Below are 15,491 nucleotides of genomic sequence, written 5' to 3'. Positions count from 1 at the left end.
TTGAAAAAACAAAACAAAACTGAGATTTAGCTAGGCTAGATAACTTGCCTAAGGTTATGCAGCCAATCAGAGGTAGGCTTCAAACTCATACATTTTTAACCTCCAGATCTAATTGACTCTGGCCTAAATAAGTAACTGTTAAATATCCCAAGTGATATTCCATTTTTTAAAAAGTTGGACTTTTGAAAGATCAGTCTTAAATTTAAAACGTGAACAGTTCTCAAATAATATAATGTAAGAAATTGGAAATAAATGATATGAACTTGGTTTGTTGTATATTCAACTGAAATTGAGTACTCTGTTAGTGAAAGTAATTTTTATGTTCCTCGACTCACTTTTAAGGCAATTAGAGTGTGAATATGTATATTCTAAAATGGTTGCTTATTTTGTAGGAATCCAATTTGCATATATAGTGGTGATCCTAACAACCATTAAGCTTGACCCTTCCTGGTGAAAAAGAAACAGATTGATTATTATGCAGAGGTATCTAGAATTCTTCATGCATTTTGAGTTTATTTAGCAAAGTACATCTTATACTGAGCTATCTAATAATAATGAGAAGAGCTGTAATGCCTCTGGTGAGAAAAAGTCAAGACAACATTTTTAATGCACAGCATTTTGTCTGTGAAATGACATGAAAGGCAGTAAATGTATCTTGATAAATTCAAAGCATTATAAAGAGTCAAAGAATTGAAGTTGAGATCTTTTTATGTAAACCCCCAGTTTCCCTTTAGCTTCCACTCATGCCAGTATCTGTCTTTTTTCTAACAAATTTTCTGTGATGAACCATTATGAATGGATCTATTGATACCACAGAAAAATCACAAATTTTCCATAGAAACTATTATTATAGAAGCAGTACATGTGTATTGCAAAAAAAAAAACAGAAAATACTACAAGCAAATATAAAATGATCACTTCTTAATTTTAATTTTTAATTTTTATGGTAATAATCACATCAGGGTAAATGGGGTATTCATCACCTCAAGTATTTATCATTTCTTTTTGTTACAAACATTCCAATTATATGCTTTTAGTTATTTTTAATTATACAACAAATTACTATGTAGTAATTACTGTGTAGTAATTTATCGTACACTTAAATGTAGTCACCCTATTGTGCTGAAAAATACTAGCTGTTATGCTCTTATTCATTCTATCTAACTATATTTTTGTACTTATTAACTATCCCCACTTCCCAGTCACCTCTACTACCATCTGTCTATCTCCGTAAGTTTAATTGTTTTAATTTTTAGCTCTCACAAATGGGTGAGAACATGTGAAGTTTGTCTTTCTGTGCCTGGCTTATTTTAATTAATACTTAACATATTGTCCTCCAGTTCCGTGCATGTTGTTGCAAATGACAGGATCTCATTCTTTTTCATGGCTGAATAGAACTCTGCTGTGTATATGTACCACATTTTCATTATCCATTAGTCTATTGATGGGCTCTTCAGTTGCTTCCAAATCTTGACTATTGTGAATAGTGCTGCAGTAAACATGGGAATGCAGATATCTCTTTGATGTAATGATTTTCTTTATTTTGGGTGTATACCTAGCAGTAGGATTGCTAGATCATATGATAACTCTATTTTTAGTTTTTTGAGGTATTCCCATACTGTTCTCCACAGTGGCTGTACTAATTTACATTCCCACCAACAGTGTACATGAGTTCCCTTTTCTCCACATCCTTACCAGCATTAGTTCTTTCCTGCCTTTTGGATAAAAACCATTTTAACTGGGGTGAGATGATCTCTCATTGTAGTTTCGATTTGCATCTCTCTGATGATCAGTGATGTTGAGTACCTTTTCATATACCTGTTTGCCATTTGTATATCATCTTTCGAGATATCTCTATTTAGATCTTTTGCCTATTCTAAATTCAAATTTTACATTTTTTCCTGTTGAGTTGTTTGAGCTCCTTATATGCTCTGGTTATTTATCTCTTGTCAGATTGATAGCTTGCAAATATTTTCTCCCATTCTGTGGATTCTCTCTTCGTTTTGTTGATTGTTTCTTTTGCTGCACAGAAGCTTTTTAACTTGATATGATTCCATTTGTTCATTTTTGCATTGTTTGCTTCTGCCTCTAGGGTGTTACTCAAGAAGTCTTTGCCCAGACCAATTTCCTGGAGAGTTTCTCCGTTTTCTTGTAGTAGTTTCATAGTTTGAAGTCTTAGATTTAAGTCTTTAATCCATTTTGATTTGATTTCTGTGTATAGTGAGAGATAGAGGTCTAGTTTCATTCTTCTGCATATGGGTACCCAACTTTCCCAGAACATTTATTGAAGAGATCTTTCCCCAGTGTAAGCTTGTGTTAGCCCATTATCACACTGCTATAAAGAACTGCCCAAGACTGGGAAATTTATGAAGGAAAGGGTTTAATTGACTCACAGTTCCACATGGTTGGGGAAGCCTCATGAAACTTACAAACATGGTGGAAGGGGAGGCAAACACGTCTTTCTTCACATGGCAGCATGAAAGAGATGTGCCACGCAAGGAAAAGCCCCTTATAAAACCATCAGATCTTGTGAGAACTCATTCAGTATCACAAGAATAGTATGAGGGTAATTGTCCCCATAATTCAATTACCTCCCACCAGGTCCTTCACATGACATGTGGGGATTATGGGAACTACAGTTCAAGATGAGATTTGGATGGGGACACAGCCAAACCATATCAATATTCCTGGCACTTTTGTTGAAAATGAGTTCGCTGTAGATGTATGAATTTATTTCTGAGTTCTCTATTCTGTTTCACTGGTCTATGTTTATGCCAGTACAGTTTTGGTTACTATAGCTTTTGTTACTATAGCTGTTTTGGTTACTATAGCTTTGTAATGTAATTGAAATTAGGTAGTGTGATTCCTCAAGTGTTTTTCTTTTTGCTCAGGATGGCTTTGGCTACTGTAGGTTTTTTGTGGTTCAATATAAACTTCAGGATTATTTATTCTATTTCTGTAAAGAGTATTACTGGTATTTTCATAGAGATTGCATTGAATCTATAGACCACTTTGGGGAGTCTGGACATTTTAACAGTACTGATTCTCCCAATCCATGAACATGGAGTATCTTTCCATTTTTTTGTATTTTCAATTTCTTGCATCAGTGTTTTATAGTTTTTATTATAGAGATCTTTCACTTCTTTGGTTAAGTTTATTCCTAGGTATCTTCTTATATTTGTAGCTATTATAAATGGGATTACTTTCTTGATTTCTTTTTCAGATTGTGTGCTGTTGGCATATAGAAATGTTGATTTTGTATCCTGTAACTTTACTGAATTTGTTTATCAGTTCTAATTGTTTTTTTAGTGGCATCTTTAGCTTTTTCCAGATATTCAGATCATATCACCTATAAACAAGGATAATTTGACTTTTTCTTTCCCAATTTGTATGTTATTTCTTCTCTTCTCTGATTCCACTATCTAGGACTTCCAGTGATCACATTCTTACCACCTAAGGTCATCATTATTAAAGCTAGACTTTCTCTATGTCTATATACACACATTTTTAAACCAGAAGGACAGTATGAAATAATATTTTACATAGAGCATTCTAACCTACTTTTTAAAATCAATAATCTTTATCCTTCCATCTCAGTAGATTTTTGTCTCATCTAATACATACCACATTTCCATTTGTGACCCCAAGGAATGTTTCACAGCTGATGTGTCTAGGCAAGACCTGATTTAGGATTACACACTATGTCTGGATGATATGTCCCTTAAGTTTTTTTTAATCCAGCAAAGTTCTTTTATTTATTCATTTATTTATTTATTTATTTATTTATTTATTTATTTATTTAGAGATGGAGTCTTGCTCTGTTGCCCAGGCTGGAGTGCAGTGGTGCAATCTCGGCTCAGTGCAACCTCCACCTCCCAGGTTAAAGCAATTCTTCTGCCTCATCCTCCCAAGTAGCTGGGATTACAGGTGCGGACCACCACGCCTGGCTAATTGTTTTGTATTTTTAGTAGAGACGGGGTTTCACCATGTTGGCCAGGCTGGTTTCAAACTCCTGACCTCAAGTGATCTGCCTGCCTCGGCCTCCCAAAATGCTGGGATTGCAGACGTGAGCCACCGTGCCCAGCCTAATCCAACAAAATTCTTTGTTGAAGAGACATGGACAGGTGTTCCTCAGAATGCCCTAGCTTCTGGATTTGTATATTACCTCCTTATGTCATTTATCCTGTTTCTTTATCCTCTATATTCTTGCAAGTTGAACTTTAGATAAAGGCCTGATGAGTTCAAGTTAAGCACTTTGCAATAGAATACATCATTAAGTGTGTTGCCACATCTTATTTAGGCATACCACAACATCTATTTAACCCATCAACAGTGATGCTAAAATTGCTGTCTTTGGGCGATGTGACTTCGATTTCCTACATTTTATAGTTAAGTCTTCCCTCCTTACAACAGACTATGGATATTTTAAAACCTCTCAAATTTGGATTTTATTACATTGGAAATCTACTAATTTGGAACTCAGCAACATCTGAGCTATAATTTACTTTGTTCAGCAAAACTCTTTCTTGTAGTAAAAATTAATGATGTAAACTAAAGGGGAATAACAATTTTTAAAATGTTTTTAAGCACTTCAGACTAATCAGTTTACATATATATCATTGACACTGTATTTAATGGAATCTTCTTTTGTTAACTACTACAGCTAAAACTTTTAATAATTCAACACTTTAATAGACAAATTTGTCTTTTCTGTATATTTAGAGGTGATCTGATGGTTTTAAAAATATTTAATAATTTCCAATTTTTATCTATTTGAGAAACCTTTACCTATCAATATTAGTTTGAATTACTAAAGTGCATTCTCTCTTTCTCTGTCTGTCTCTCTCTCTTTTTCTCTGTATCTCTCTGAGAAATTGCTGCCAATGTAGAGAATCTCTAATGATTTATAAATAATGGTTTTTGGAGGTCTACTGAAATTTATTTTTAGTAAATCTTACATACTTAATTGTGCCTTGTTAGGATCAATGAATGAACATTATGATGAGTTCCATCACTGAACATGACTCCTTCATAAACTTAGTAGGTAAAAATTAATTTCTTGATCAAGTCCAAGTTGAAAATATTAGATATCAGAACTCTAAAGTTTATTGATATTGATGGTAATTCAATGAAGAAAATGGCTCAATTGTTAACCAAGTATCTATTATTTTATTTCAGCTGAAAATATTTGAATGTAGTATATCAAACAAGGATTGGACACTTCTGGGTACTCCAGATATTGAATTATGTCTCGGGAGAAGGGAAGGAATTGTGATTGGGCAGGGGGAACTTGGAAAACTTCTGAAATATCAGTAACATTAAAAGGAACATAAGCTGGCCACAGTGGCTCACACCTGTAATCCCAGCACTTCGGGAGGCTAAGGCAAGCAAATCACCTGAGGTCAGAAGTTGGAGACCAGCCTGACCAACATGGTGAAACCCTCTCTCTACTAAAAATACAAAAACATTAGCCAGGCATGATGGTGGGTGCCTGTAATCCCAGCTACTCGGGAGGCTGAGGCAGGAGAATCACTTGAACCTGGGAGGTGGATGTTGCAGTGAGCCAAGATCGTGCCATTTACTCCAGCCTGGGCAACAAGAAGAAAAGTCAGTCTCAAAAAAAACCCAAAAGGAACATATATGTTTTGCACTTTTCTATAAGTATGTCATATTTTAATATTTAAAAAATAAAAAGGATGGAATTACTAAAATGATAAATATATGCCTTAAATATGTTTAATCTAAAGCTTACCAATATAGTTTTACCTGCCAATCTTTTAATATTATGATTTATCTTTTTGTTCTTTGTTTTTACTATGCATTATATACTTTTAATGATTTATCTGTTGTACAGAGTTCAGAGTAATCTTCCTTTACACAAATCACTTTAGTTGTGTATTATTTATAATTTCTAGTTTTGAGGGTTTTTTGGTGAAGAAAAAATATTCTGGATGTTTACAATGTTTTCACAATCTTGCACAGTTGTTACACCTTTGCCTCATCTAATAGCAATTTTGTTTACTCCTGAGTCTTTCCAACAATTTTTTAAACTTATTTTATCAGTTTATTTAATAGTTAATTAAATTATAGTTATAATAAATATAAATGGCACAAATATTGCACAGTCTGTTCTTGGAGGCATACAGATGAATTGTTGGAGCAGAAATGTAGAGGAGTATTAGAGAGCACCTACTGGCTGTGTGTGTCCACATTGCCATTGGCATTGGTCACTATGCTTTAGAACAAGGGTGGATAAACTTTTTCTGTAAGGGGACAGAGGGTAAATATTTTAGGCTTTGTGAGCCCATATGGTTTGTGTCACAACTATTCAACTCTAGTGCAAAAGTAGCTATAAATAATAAGTAAGCAAATGGGCGTGGTTGTATCGCAGTCAGACTTTATTTACCTTACCAAGCTCTGGGCTGGATTTGGCTCACAGGGTCTAGTTTGCTGATCCTGATTTATAAAATGAAGCAAGTGTTAGTTAACCTGGAGTATCACTTAAACAGAAGACTGTTGAGAGTGCTTCTCCTCTGTCTCTGAAGAAAGTCCTAGATAAATTTTAGTTTGAAAAATAACAATCTCCTAGTTTGGAATCAAGTGGGAGGTGGAACACAGTGTTAATTTCACAACAAATAAGGACTTTTATTATGTCATGCTAAAGAATAAATATGAATTGTAAGAATAAGTATATTGCAAATATTGGCCAAAGGAAGTTTAATTGGTTGGGAGAATAAAGGTATCATTGTAGAGGAAAATAGATTGTAGTTTTTGTAAATAACAGGTAAAATATCTGTGATAATTATTATCCCAATATTAAGTGCAAAAGAGCCTATAACTTATTATCCTGTAAGAATGAAAATATGTTACAAGCAGAAGAAAAATCATACAGGCAACAAATATTTGTAATTGAATGCTAAGAGTTCCAAAAGATTATGATTTGCTAAGAGAAAAGAATTAGAGTACAAGTCTTAATGCTAGGATTCTCTGATCTATAATCAGATTCAGCACACTGAAAATATGGAATTCTTAAAGCAACTGGTTTTAGAATTGCATTACTGATAATGTAGCCTCTTCCAGTTCAGTTCCACACCTTCAGAATGTATTCAGAGAAACTCAGTCCTCAACAATAAAATTCTATTAGTGCTTTCTCCCAGAGCACCTGCCCAGTAATAATAAAGTATTTGTCATCCTTGCAGTACAGTTTCATGGTCTCCAGTTTCTCCCTATAAACATTTGCAGGTTGGTTGAGAGTGTGAAAGATAAATGTTTGTTATTATTATTATGGAATATTGCCAAGGAATAATCCCCTACTCCAGCCAGTTTTCTTCATAGAGATTATCTGTCACATGTGTTTTATTGGCCATTTATGCAGAATAAGATTGAAATTAGATTGCATCATATATTTCATGCCATCCTTTTTTATCTTTTCTGAATAATCAGCTACGTTAAAGCTTTTAGCCTTATCTTTTTTGTGTCTTGGGACATGTGTTTAATTAAAAAGCCAGCTTATTCACAGTTCAGAATTTTCTTAGTTTGACTTTTCCCCCATATAACAGTATTAAGATTTATCCATGAAAACCTGTCCCATTGTAGTACTGTATTCCCCATTAGACCTGAACTCCTATTAGGAAGATTATGGCGAGATCATGTTACATGGTTAGGATATTGTAGTGATCATGTAAACTGATTTAGGCATGGTTTATCCCTTTGTGATAGGGTATTTAAAAACTGAAATGAGTTGGATGACTGAAGTAGTTGGCTCTTAAAGTTCTTTTCAGTGGAGGTTCCAGGGGCATTTGCTTAAAGGAAGCTGCACCGATCTGGTTTCCTCCTGCAGTATGGGCTGTTCTTTCTCTTTTCTCATTCTCCAGTGCTCACTTATCCTTTTTGGCTGCACTTCTGAATATTGAGAGTCACCTGAGGCAGGATTTCTTGCTTCCATGGCTTAAGTACCATCTGACGGCTCCTAGATTTTTACCACCAACCTTGATCATCTTCCTGGGCTTCAGATTTGTACATCAACTCACTACTGAGCATCCCTAACCAGATGTCTAACAGGCATCTTGAACATGTAAAATACTCAAAACACAACTATTTATATCCATTTGCCCTACTGTCATCATCCTCCACACACATAACAACTTTCTTCTTAGTCATGTTTCACACCTCAGAAAATAATGCCACTTTCCGCTAAAAACCAGTTCTCTTGTTCCACACATATAAATTCATCAGCAAATCCTGTCATCTTGACCTCGTAAATGTCCCAAACCCTGCTGCTTCTCACTAGCTGTACTTGCAGTTCCCTAAATAAAGCCTCTTCATTCTTTGACTGCACTATTGCAGTAGCTTCCTAAGCTTCCACTCATATGTTCCAAAAATCCATTCTCTTCCCAAGCAGCCAGAATATTGAAAAACATCAATCACAGGAGTTTAAGACCAACCTGGCCAACATAGTGAAACCCCGTCTCTAATAAAAATAAAAAAATGAGCTGGGCATGGTACTGGGTGCCTGTAATCCCAGCTAGTTGGGAGGCTGAGGCAGGAGAATCACTTGAATCCAGGAGGTGGAGGTTGCAGTGAGCTGAGATCATGCCATTGCACTCCAGCCTGGACAACATAATGAGACCCCACCTAAAAAAAAAAGAGAGAGAAACATAAATCAGATTTATCAATTCCTATTTCATATTCTCCAAAGACCTCCCATTGTCCTTAGAATAAAATCCAAACTATTCACCAAGACCCTGTATGAACTGATGCCCACCTACATTTAGTGTCGTATCTTGCAACACTTCCCTTAGTCACCATACATCAGGTACATTGGCCTTCTGTGTTCAGAACCACCAAACTTTTTCTCACCTGGGGCCTTTGCGCTTTTTGTCTGGAACACTCTTCCAGAGCATTGCAGGACTGACTGCTTCTTTTCATTTATGTTGCATTTCAACTGCCCTATATAAAAGGACAACACCCTTTCCCCTAACACTCTCCCTAATCCTTTGACCCTTTACCTTATCCATAGCATTTACCATCTGGCCTGTATTTAATTGGGTTTGGTTTGCTCATTCTCTCTCCTTTCTCATTATTTGATTCAGGCTGGTTATAGAGATTTTAGCCTAGGAAAAATGAGTAGCAGCTCCTCTGAAGGAAATGATTGTCCATTGGTATATGGGGGGAGATGTGTTAGGCAACAAGTGATTATTTGGCCTGCTCATTGACTCGGGCATATGCAACTCACTCCTTTTTGGTACTTTGTACCCATCCCTATCACACAGATGTGCCATTTTGATCTTTTCATTGCTCAAGAGAAAACTCAAAACAACTTTTTCTAAATGCTTGGTTACAGTTGTTAAAACAACAAGAAGAGTTAAATTGTCAGCTGGCTCTCTGTGGACCTTCAGGAACCCAGATATGAAAACTGGTGTGTAAAAGTTGCCTGTAGAAATTTAGACATCTGGTTCAGTCCTGCAAGATGCCTATCTCTCACAAAATGTGTTTGTGGTTTCTAGGGTGAAATTCTGTACAGTTAGGAAAATAGAGAAGGTCAAAGAGGTAGTTATGCAGAAGAAATCCACTTTCTTCATTTGACTACTGTGTAAAAGCTCTGAACTTTTCTATTTCTGGTCTGTTATAATTCACTGTGCTTAGGTTGCACTATTTTGCAAGAAGGCTCAAAATAAGGAGTGGATAGAGTCTATACCCAATATCCATGGCTTTAGAATGACCACAGCCAGGCTTATTTCAACCCAGAGATAAGACCCAGGACATGAGATCACAGAAGGCTCTCAGACAGAGACCAGACTATAGAAATGAAGGTAGAATAATTCTGCAGAAGAGGTAGAACACTTCCTTCTTTTCCATTCTCATGACAACTGCTGAATTCTGCAGTCACATGGGAGCTTGGGGCTGCCCTCCAGTTACTCCAGGGCAACCCTGACAAACGACCTTGGCCGCTACTGTTCTTGAAACATGAATGTCAGACTTGTTTCCCATGCAGTTCCACTATGGTAACTCCCGTTTTAGGAGCAAACTTCTACCCCACTAGGGCTCATATCATGGAGTTATGCCAAAAAATAGAAAGTATTCTTCCTGAACAGCTGTGATTCAGTTATACCTAACATTACACATTATACTCACCATGTTATTTCAGCCAACCCTCAGCATTTGTCACAGTCCTCCATACAGATGGTCCTCAACTTACAGTGGTTCAACTTACAGTTTTTCAGCTTTACAATTGATTTATCTGGACGTAACTCCATTGCAAATAGAGGAGCATCTAGACTTACAATGGCTCAACTTGCAACTTTTCGACTTTACAATAAGTTTATTGGGGCATTAAATGCATTTTTAATTTACAACATTTACCACTTAACAACAAGTTTATTGAGATATAACCCATTGTAAATTGAGGAGCGTCTGTATTTGGATTTCATCTTCATTTTGATACTATTTGCAACCCTGTTGCCTAAGAAAATTAGCCTATTGTGATGATTTAGACTAATGTCTACTGGAATGTCTTGACAGGTTTTCAGATATTTTAAAAATGTACATATGTCCTTCTGTTTCCAACAGCCTTTTCTTCCCCAATTTTAATCCATAATTTTATGTATCCATTCAGAATTTTTCATCCATCAGAACAACATTGCTTTGTTTTCATGAAATCTTGTATTGGTTTCTTATGTATTTTCATCACTAAATGCACTTGGGCTATAACTCAGCTCTTTGTGCAGAGGCTGGCTTTTCATATTGTCATTAATAATTCATGAGCTCTATAGAATTACTTTAAACCTTTTAAACCAAGTATCTTGAATCTTAACAGATCCTGTGTCATTTCAGCTTCTAGTTTAGAAAAAAAAAGAACAAAAAAAGATTCAGTGACTAGCCTTGCTGTCTCAGGAGACCTTGAATAAGAATTTTCTTTTTTCTGTATTTTGTTTCTAGTTCAAGATGCCTGAAAATCCTAGAGTGTAGAAATGCTGCCTATCAGAAGTAACAAAACTAGGCCAATTAAGCAATCTTACAGACTGACAAGCATCATAGGGGTCAGAGAAGGAAATTTCCTATCAAAACTCTTCACGGAAGCCTCCTAAGGGTAGCACTGAAAGCTCAGAAGACCTGGGGAGGCTCCTAGATCAGTTACTAAGCTGCATGCACGCTCCTCCTAGCCTAGGAGGAAACCAGGATGAAATTATCTCTCGCTGCGCCCAGACCTGCAGAATCCAACTGACTGCACTGGGTGTGGAAACATGCACTGATGCTTTTGTAGTCTTCACATTTATTTCCCCAAAGAAGCTACACTTAAAATTTTGAGGCATGAGCTAAGTCTTGGAATAATGAAAATTTAGTGTGTATTTTTCAGAGCTCTAAGTCAATCTGGTGGTTGGGATTAGATTGCTTTCTTTTCTTTTTTTTTTTTTTTTCTGTCTTTTCCTTCTCTCTGTCTTTCTCTTTTAAGTTGTTAAGAGATTTGGGGGTTTTTCTGAGAGGGGGAGGCTTTTCTCCTGATTTCATTCCTCTAGATTTCAATTTTTTAAGTCCCGTTGGAATCAATACTCATAAAATAGAACAGCTTGTCTCATCTGTTTCATTATAATCCAGTAGAATCTATCTTCTTTCAGAATAGTGAGATGTTTTTAAACACTGGTACCTCTAAAAAAAAGAGGTCATTTCCTTTTCAAATCTGTGTTTTCATTAACACAAATTTCCTGTCTTTCTTGAAAGATAGAATAATTTTTTAGGCCCTCTGATATGTATAAAACCGCTACACAGAACCATTATAGATTTTGAAAAGCAGGAGGAATACAAGAGGACTTTGTTCATCTGGGACTAGAATTTCTAAATTAACCAAAATGAATCATTCTCTATATTTGAGTACAGCTGATTCCACTGGAAGTGTATTAATGATGAGACTGATTGCTGCATTTCACAATTGTATTTTAGTTGCATTTGTAATTATGGTGTCACAGCTACTTTCTGATTTTTTTAAATCAAGTCGTCTTTAATCAAGTCCTTTTTTCTGCTTGGGAAAATAGCACCCCCAAAAGACATGGTTGCAAGCCCATTTATTTGATGATGGGAAAATAGCACCCCCAAAAGACATGGTTGCAAGCCCATTTACTTGATGATTGTTTTAGGGCATTGCTTCTCAGACTTTTAATGTGCATATGAATTACCTGTGGATCCTTTTTAACCTTCAGATTCTGAAATAGGTCAGGGGTGGGACTCAGGATCCTTCTTTTCTTTTCTCTTTCTTTCTGTCTGTCTGTCTGTCTGTCTCTCTCTTTCCTTCCTTCCTTCCTTCCTTCCCTCCCTCCCTCCTTCCTTCCCTCCTTCCTTCCTTCCTTCCTTTTTTCCTTCCTCCCTCCCTCCCTCCCTGCCTCCCTTCCTTTTCTTTCTTTCTTTCTTTTTTGTTTCTTTCTTTTTTTTTTTTTTTTTTGAGAAAAGGTCCCCCTCTGTTTCCCAGGCTACAGTGCAGTGGTACAATCTCAGCTTACTGCAGCCTCTACCTCCCAGGATCAAGTGATCCCCCAATCTCAACCTCCTGAGTAGCTAGGACCACAGCACCCACCCCCATACTCGGCTAATTTTTAAAATTTTTTGTAGAGACAGTGTCTGACTATGTTACCCAGGCTGGTCTTGAATCCCTGGGCTCAAGCAATCCTCCCACCTTGGCCCCTCGAAGTGCTGGGATTACAGGTGTGAGCCACCACGCCCAGCCAAGATCCAGCATTTCTAACAAGCCCCTGGTGCTGCCGTTGCTGCTGGTCCACAGACTAAATTTTAAATAGCAAGATTTTAGAATATCTTTACATAAAAATTTCAAATTTAATAATTCTGAAATAGGAGGGTAAAGATTAGAACTAAATAGGTTAGTTGTAAGAACCAACCTATTTAATTTAAATCCAAGGGTGGAATTAAATAGGTTCTAAAGACAGGTCAGTGAAGGCAGATCCGATGGTTCACATCCTGGTAGATACATCCTTTGTACAAAGGTTGCTTTCTTTGCGACCCCTCCACTATTTTAACAGCAAGCCAATGGACAGCTTATGTTCAAATTCCTTGTGGATGGAGGTAGTTTATTTACTATGCTCCAATCTTTATATGTCTAGAGCCTAGCATATTCCCTGGCACTTAATCCATGGCCAATTAGTGAGTTGAACTGAATCAAACTGAACTGATTGAACTTCACTGGAACAATATAGGGAAAGAACCGAGTTTTGTACCTTTAAAGTCACTTCTTTCCTCTTTAAGTGATTCATACTGCTTTTATGTACAAATTGAAAATCAGCCTGTCAGTAATTGTCAGTAATTGATTACTAATTTCCAGTATTATGCTTTTTTTCAAGTCATATTCTCTTAAAGTGCAACATGAAAAAATACAAATGCAAATTAAAGATAATGAAGATTTAAGAATCTCAAAGCAGTTATATTCCTAGGAATACTAAATGAAATTCTATCTCCAATAAGCAGACTTTGACAATCATTTATTATTTAAGAGTTTTATTCTGGGGATAAGAGGGAAGGCATTCCTAGACTATTTTGGCAGATTCTAACCTGTTCTTCTCACTTCTAAAAGAGTACAGTTTATTCTTGATCTTCAATAAAATATGCAAATTCAAAATATTGTAGTTAGTGTATTTGCAACCTACACAGATTTCAATAAATGATTGTATCAATCTCAGTATTGCACAAATGAAACTTGAATGCTATTTTTCATTCTTTTGCTATTTGATTTTGCCTCTTTTATGTTTTAACAGCATTATGGAGATATAATTCACATACTACATAGTTCACCCATTATAAATCTATAGCTGTCTTTCAGTATACTGAGAGTTGTGTATCCATCACCACAATCAATTTTAGAATATTTTCATTATCCCACAAAGAAATCCTGCACCTCTCAGCCATCACCCCCAACTTCTTCCCTCTTCCTAGCCCTCATCAACCACAATCTACTTTTTATCGCTATAGATGTGTCTCTTCTGAACATTTCATGTCAATGAAATCGTATGTAGTCTTTTGTGACTTACTTCTTTCACTTAGAATAATGTTTTCAAAGTTCATCCATGTTATGGCATGTATCAGTTCTTCCTTTTTGTGGCTGAATAATATTTAATGATATGGCTATACCATATTTTATTTATTAGTTTGTGGACATTTAGATTGTTTCTACCTTTTAGCTATTATGAATAATACTGCTATAAACATTTGTATACACATTTTTAGGTGGATATGTTTTCATTTCTCTTGGATATATATCTAGGAGCAGATTTGCTGAATCATATGGTAACTCTGTGTTTAACTTTTGAGGAACTACCAGATTGTTTTCCAAAGTGGCTCTACCATTTTACATTCCCACTGGCAGTGTATGAGGGCTCCAATTTCTCCACATCCTCTCCAACACTTGCTATTGTCTGTCTTATTGATTACAGCCATCCTAGTGGGTGTGAAGTGGTATCTCATTGTGGTTTTGACTTGCATTTCCCTGATTATCATTAGTATTTCCCAGTGATATTGAGCATCTCCTCATGTGCTTATTAACCATTTGTATGTCATCTTTGAAGAAATGTCTATTCAGATTCATTGCCCATTTTAAAATTAGGCTTTGTCTTTTTATTATTGAGTTTTAAGAGTTCTTTATATATTCTAGATATAAGTACCTAATAAGATACATGATTTGCAAAAATTTCTTCCCATTCTATGAGTTCTCTTTTCACTCTCTTGATGGTGTCTATGTTTTTTTTTCTTTTTTTCACATGGAGTCTCGCTCTGTAGCCCAAGCTGGAGTACAGTGGCACCATCTTGGCTCACTGCAACCTTCAACTCCCGGGTTCAGGCGATTCTTGTGGCTCAGTCTCCTGAGTAACTGGGACAATAGGCACATGCCACCACACCCGGCTAATTTTTTGTATTTTAGTAGAGACGGGGGGGGTCTTCAATTTTGATGAATCTAATTAATTTTTTCATCTGTTGCTTGTGCTTTTGATGTCATGTCCAAGAAACCGGTGCCTAATCCAATATCATGAAAGCTTACCCGTTTCCTTCTAAGAGTTTTATAGCTATAGGTCTCACATTTTTGTCTTTGATCAATTTTGCATTCATTTTTGTATGTGGTGTTCTTTTACTTTTTAAGTGCTGTGATCTTGGCTACCACGCAAGTCTGAATAGAGCCCTAAGAACATATCTCTCTGCGGAGTACAACCTTGAAACCTCCAGACATGAGGGCTTAGACATTATTGAGAATGCAGTTGATAATTTAGAGCCCCGGAGTGATAAGCAGAGATTCATGGAGATGTACCCTGCTGCGTTCTGTCCACCAATGAAGTTTGAGTTTCAGTCTCACATGGGTGATGAGGTCAGTAATTGATCATTTTTAAAATAATGAATTGTCTCTTCACTTATATTTCTCCTCACTTGCTATAATCTAACAGCTGTAATAATTCCAAGTTGTTTTCTCTCTCCTATCCTTGCAAAGGCCCTTAATATAATGCTGA

General features: G+C 36.1%; 1 protein-coding gene across 1 annotated transcript in view; it reads left to right on the top strand.

Annotated features, from left to right (window-relative positions):
- Window positions 1-15,491, top strand: part of SRGAP1 (SLIT-ROBO Rho GTPase activating protein 1) — a 193,514-nt gene that overhangs the window by 83,830 nt on the left and 94,193 nt on the right. The window contains exon 8 of the mRNA XM_011972934.1: window positions 15,131-15,352. Coding sequence (XP_011828324.1) covers window positions 15,131-15,352 — 222 coding nt within the window. The remainder of the gene's footprint in view (window positions 1-15,130; window positions 15,353-15,491) is intronic.

The sequence above is a fragment of the Mandrillus leucophaeus genome, unplaced genomic scaffold (assembly GCF_000951045.1).
Source record: "Mandrillus leucophaeus isolate KB7577 unplaced genomic scaffold, Mleu.le_1.0 Scaffold132, whole genome shotgun sequence".
In the NCBI taxonomy this organism is placed as follows: Eukaryota; Metazoa; Chordata; class Mammalia; order Primates; family Cercopithecidae; genus Mandrillus; species Mandrillus leucophaeus.
Note: the sequence above shows the minus strand (reverse complement) of the source record. Positions and strands in the feature narration are given on the sequence as shown.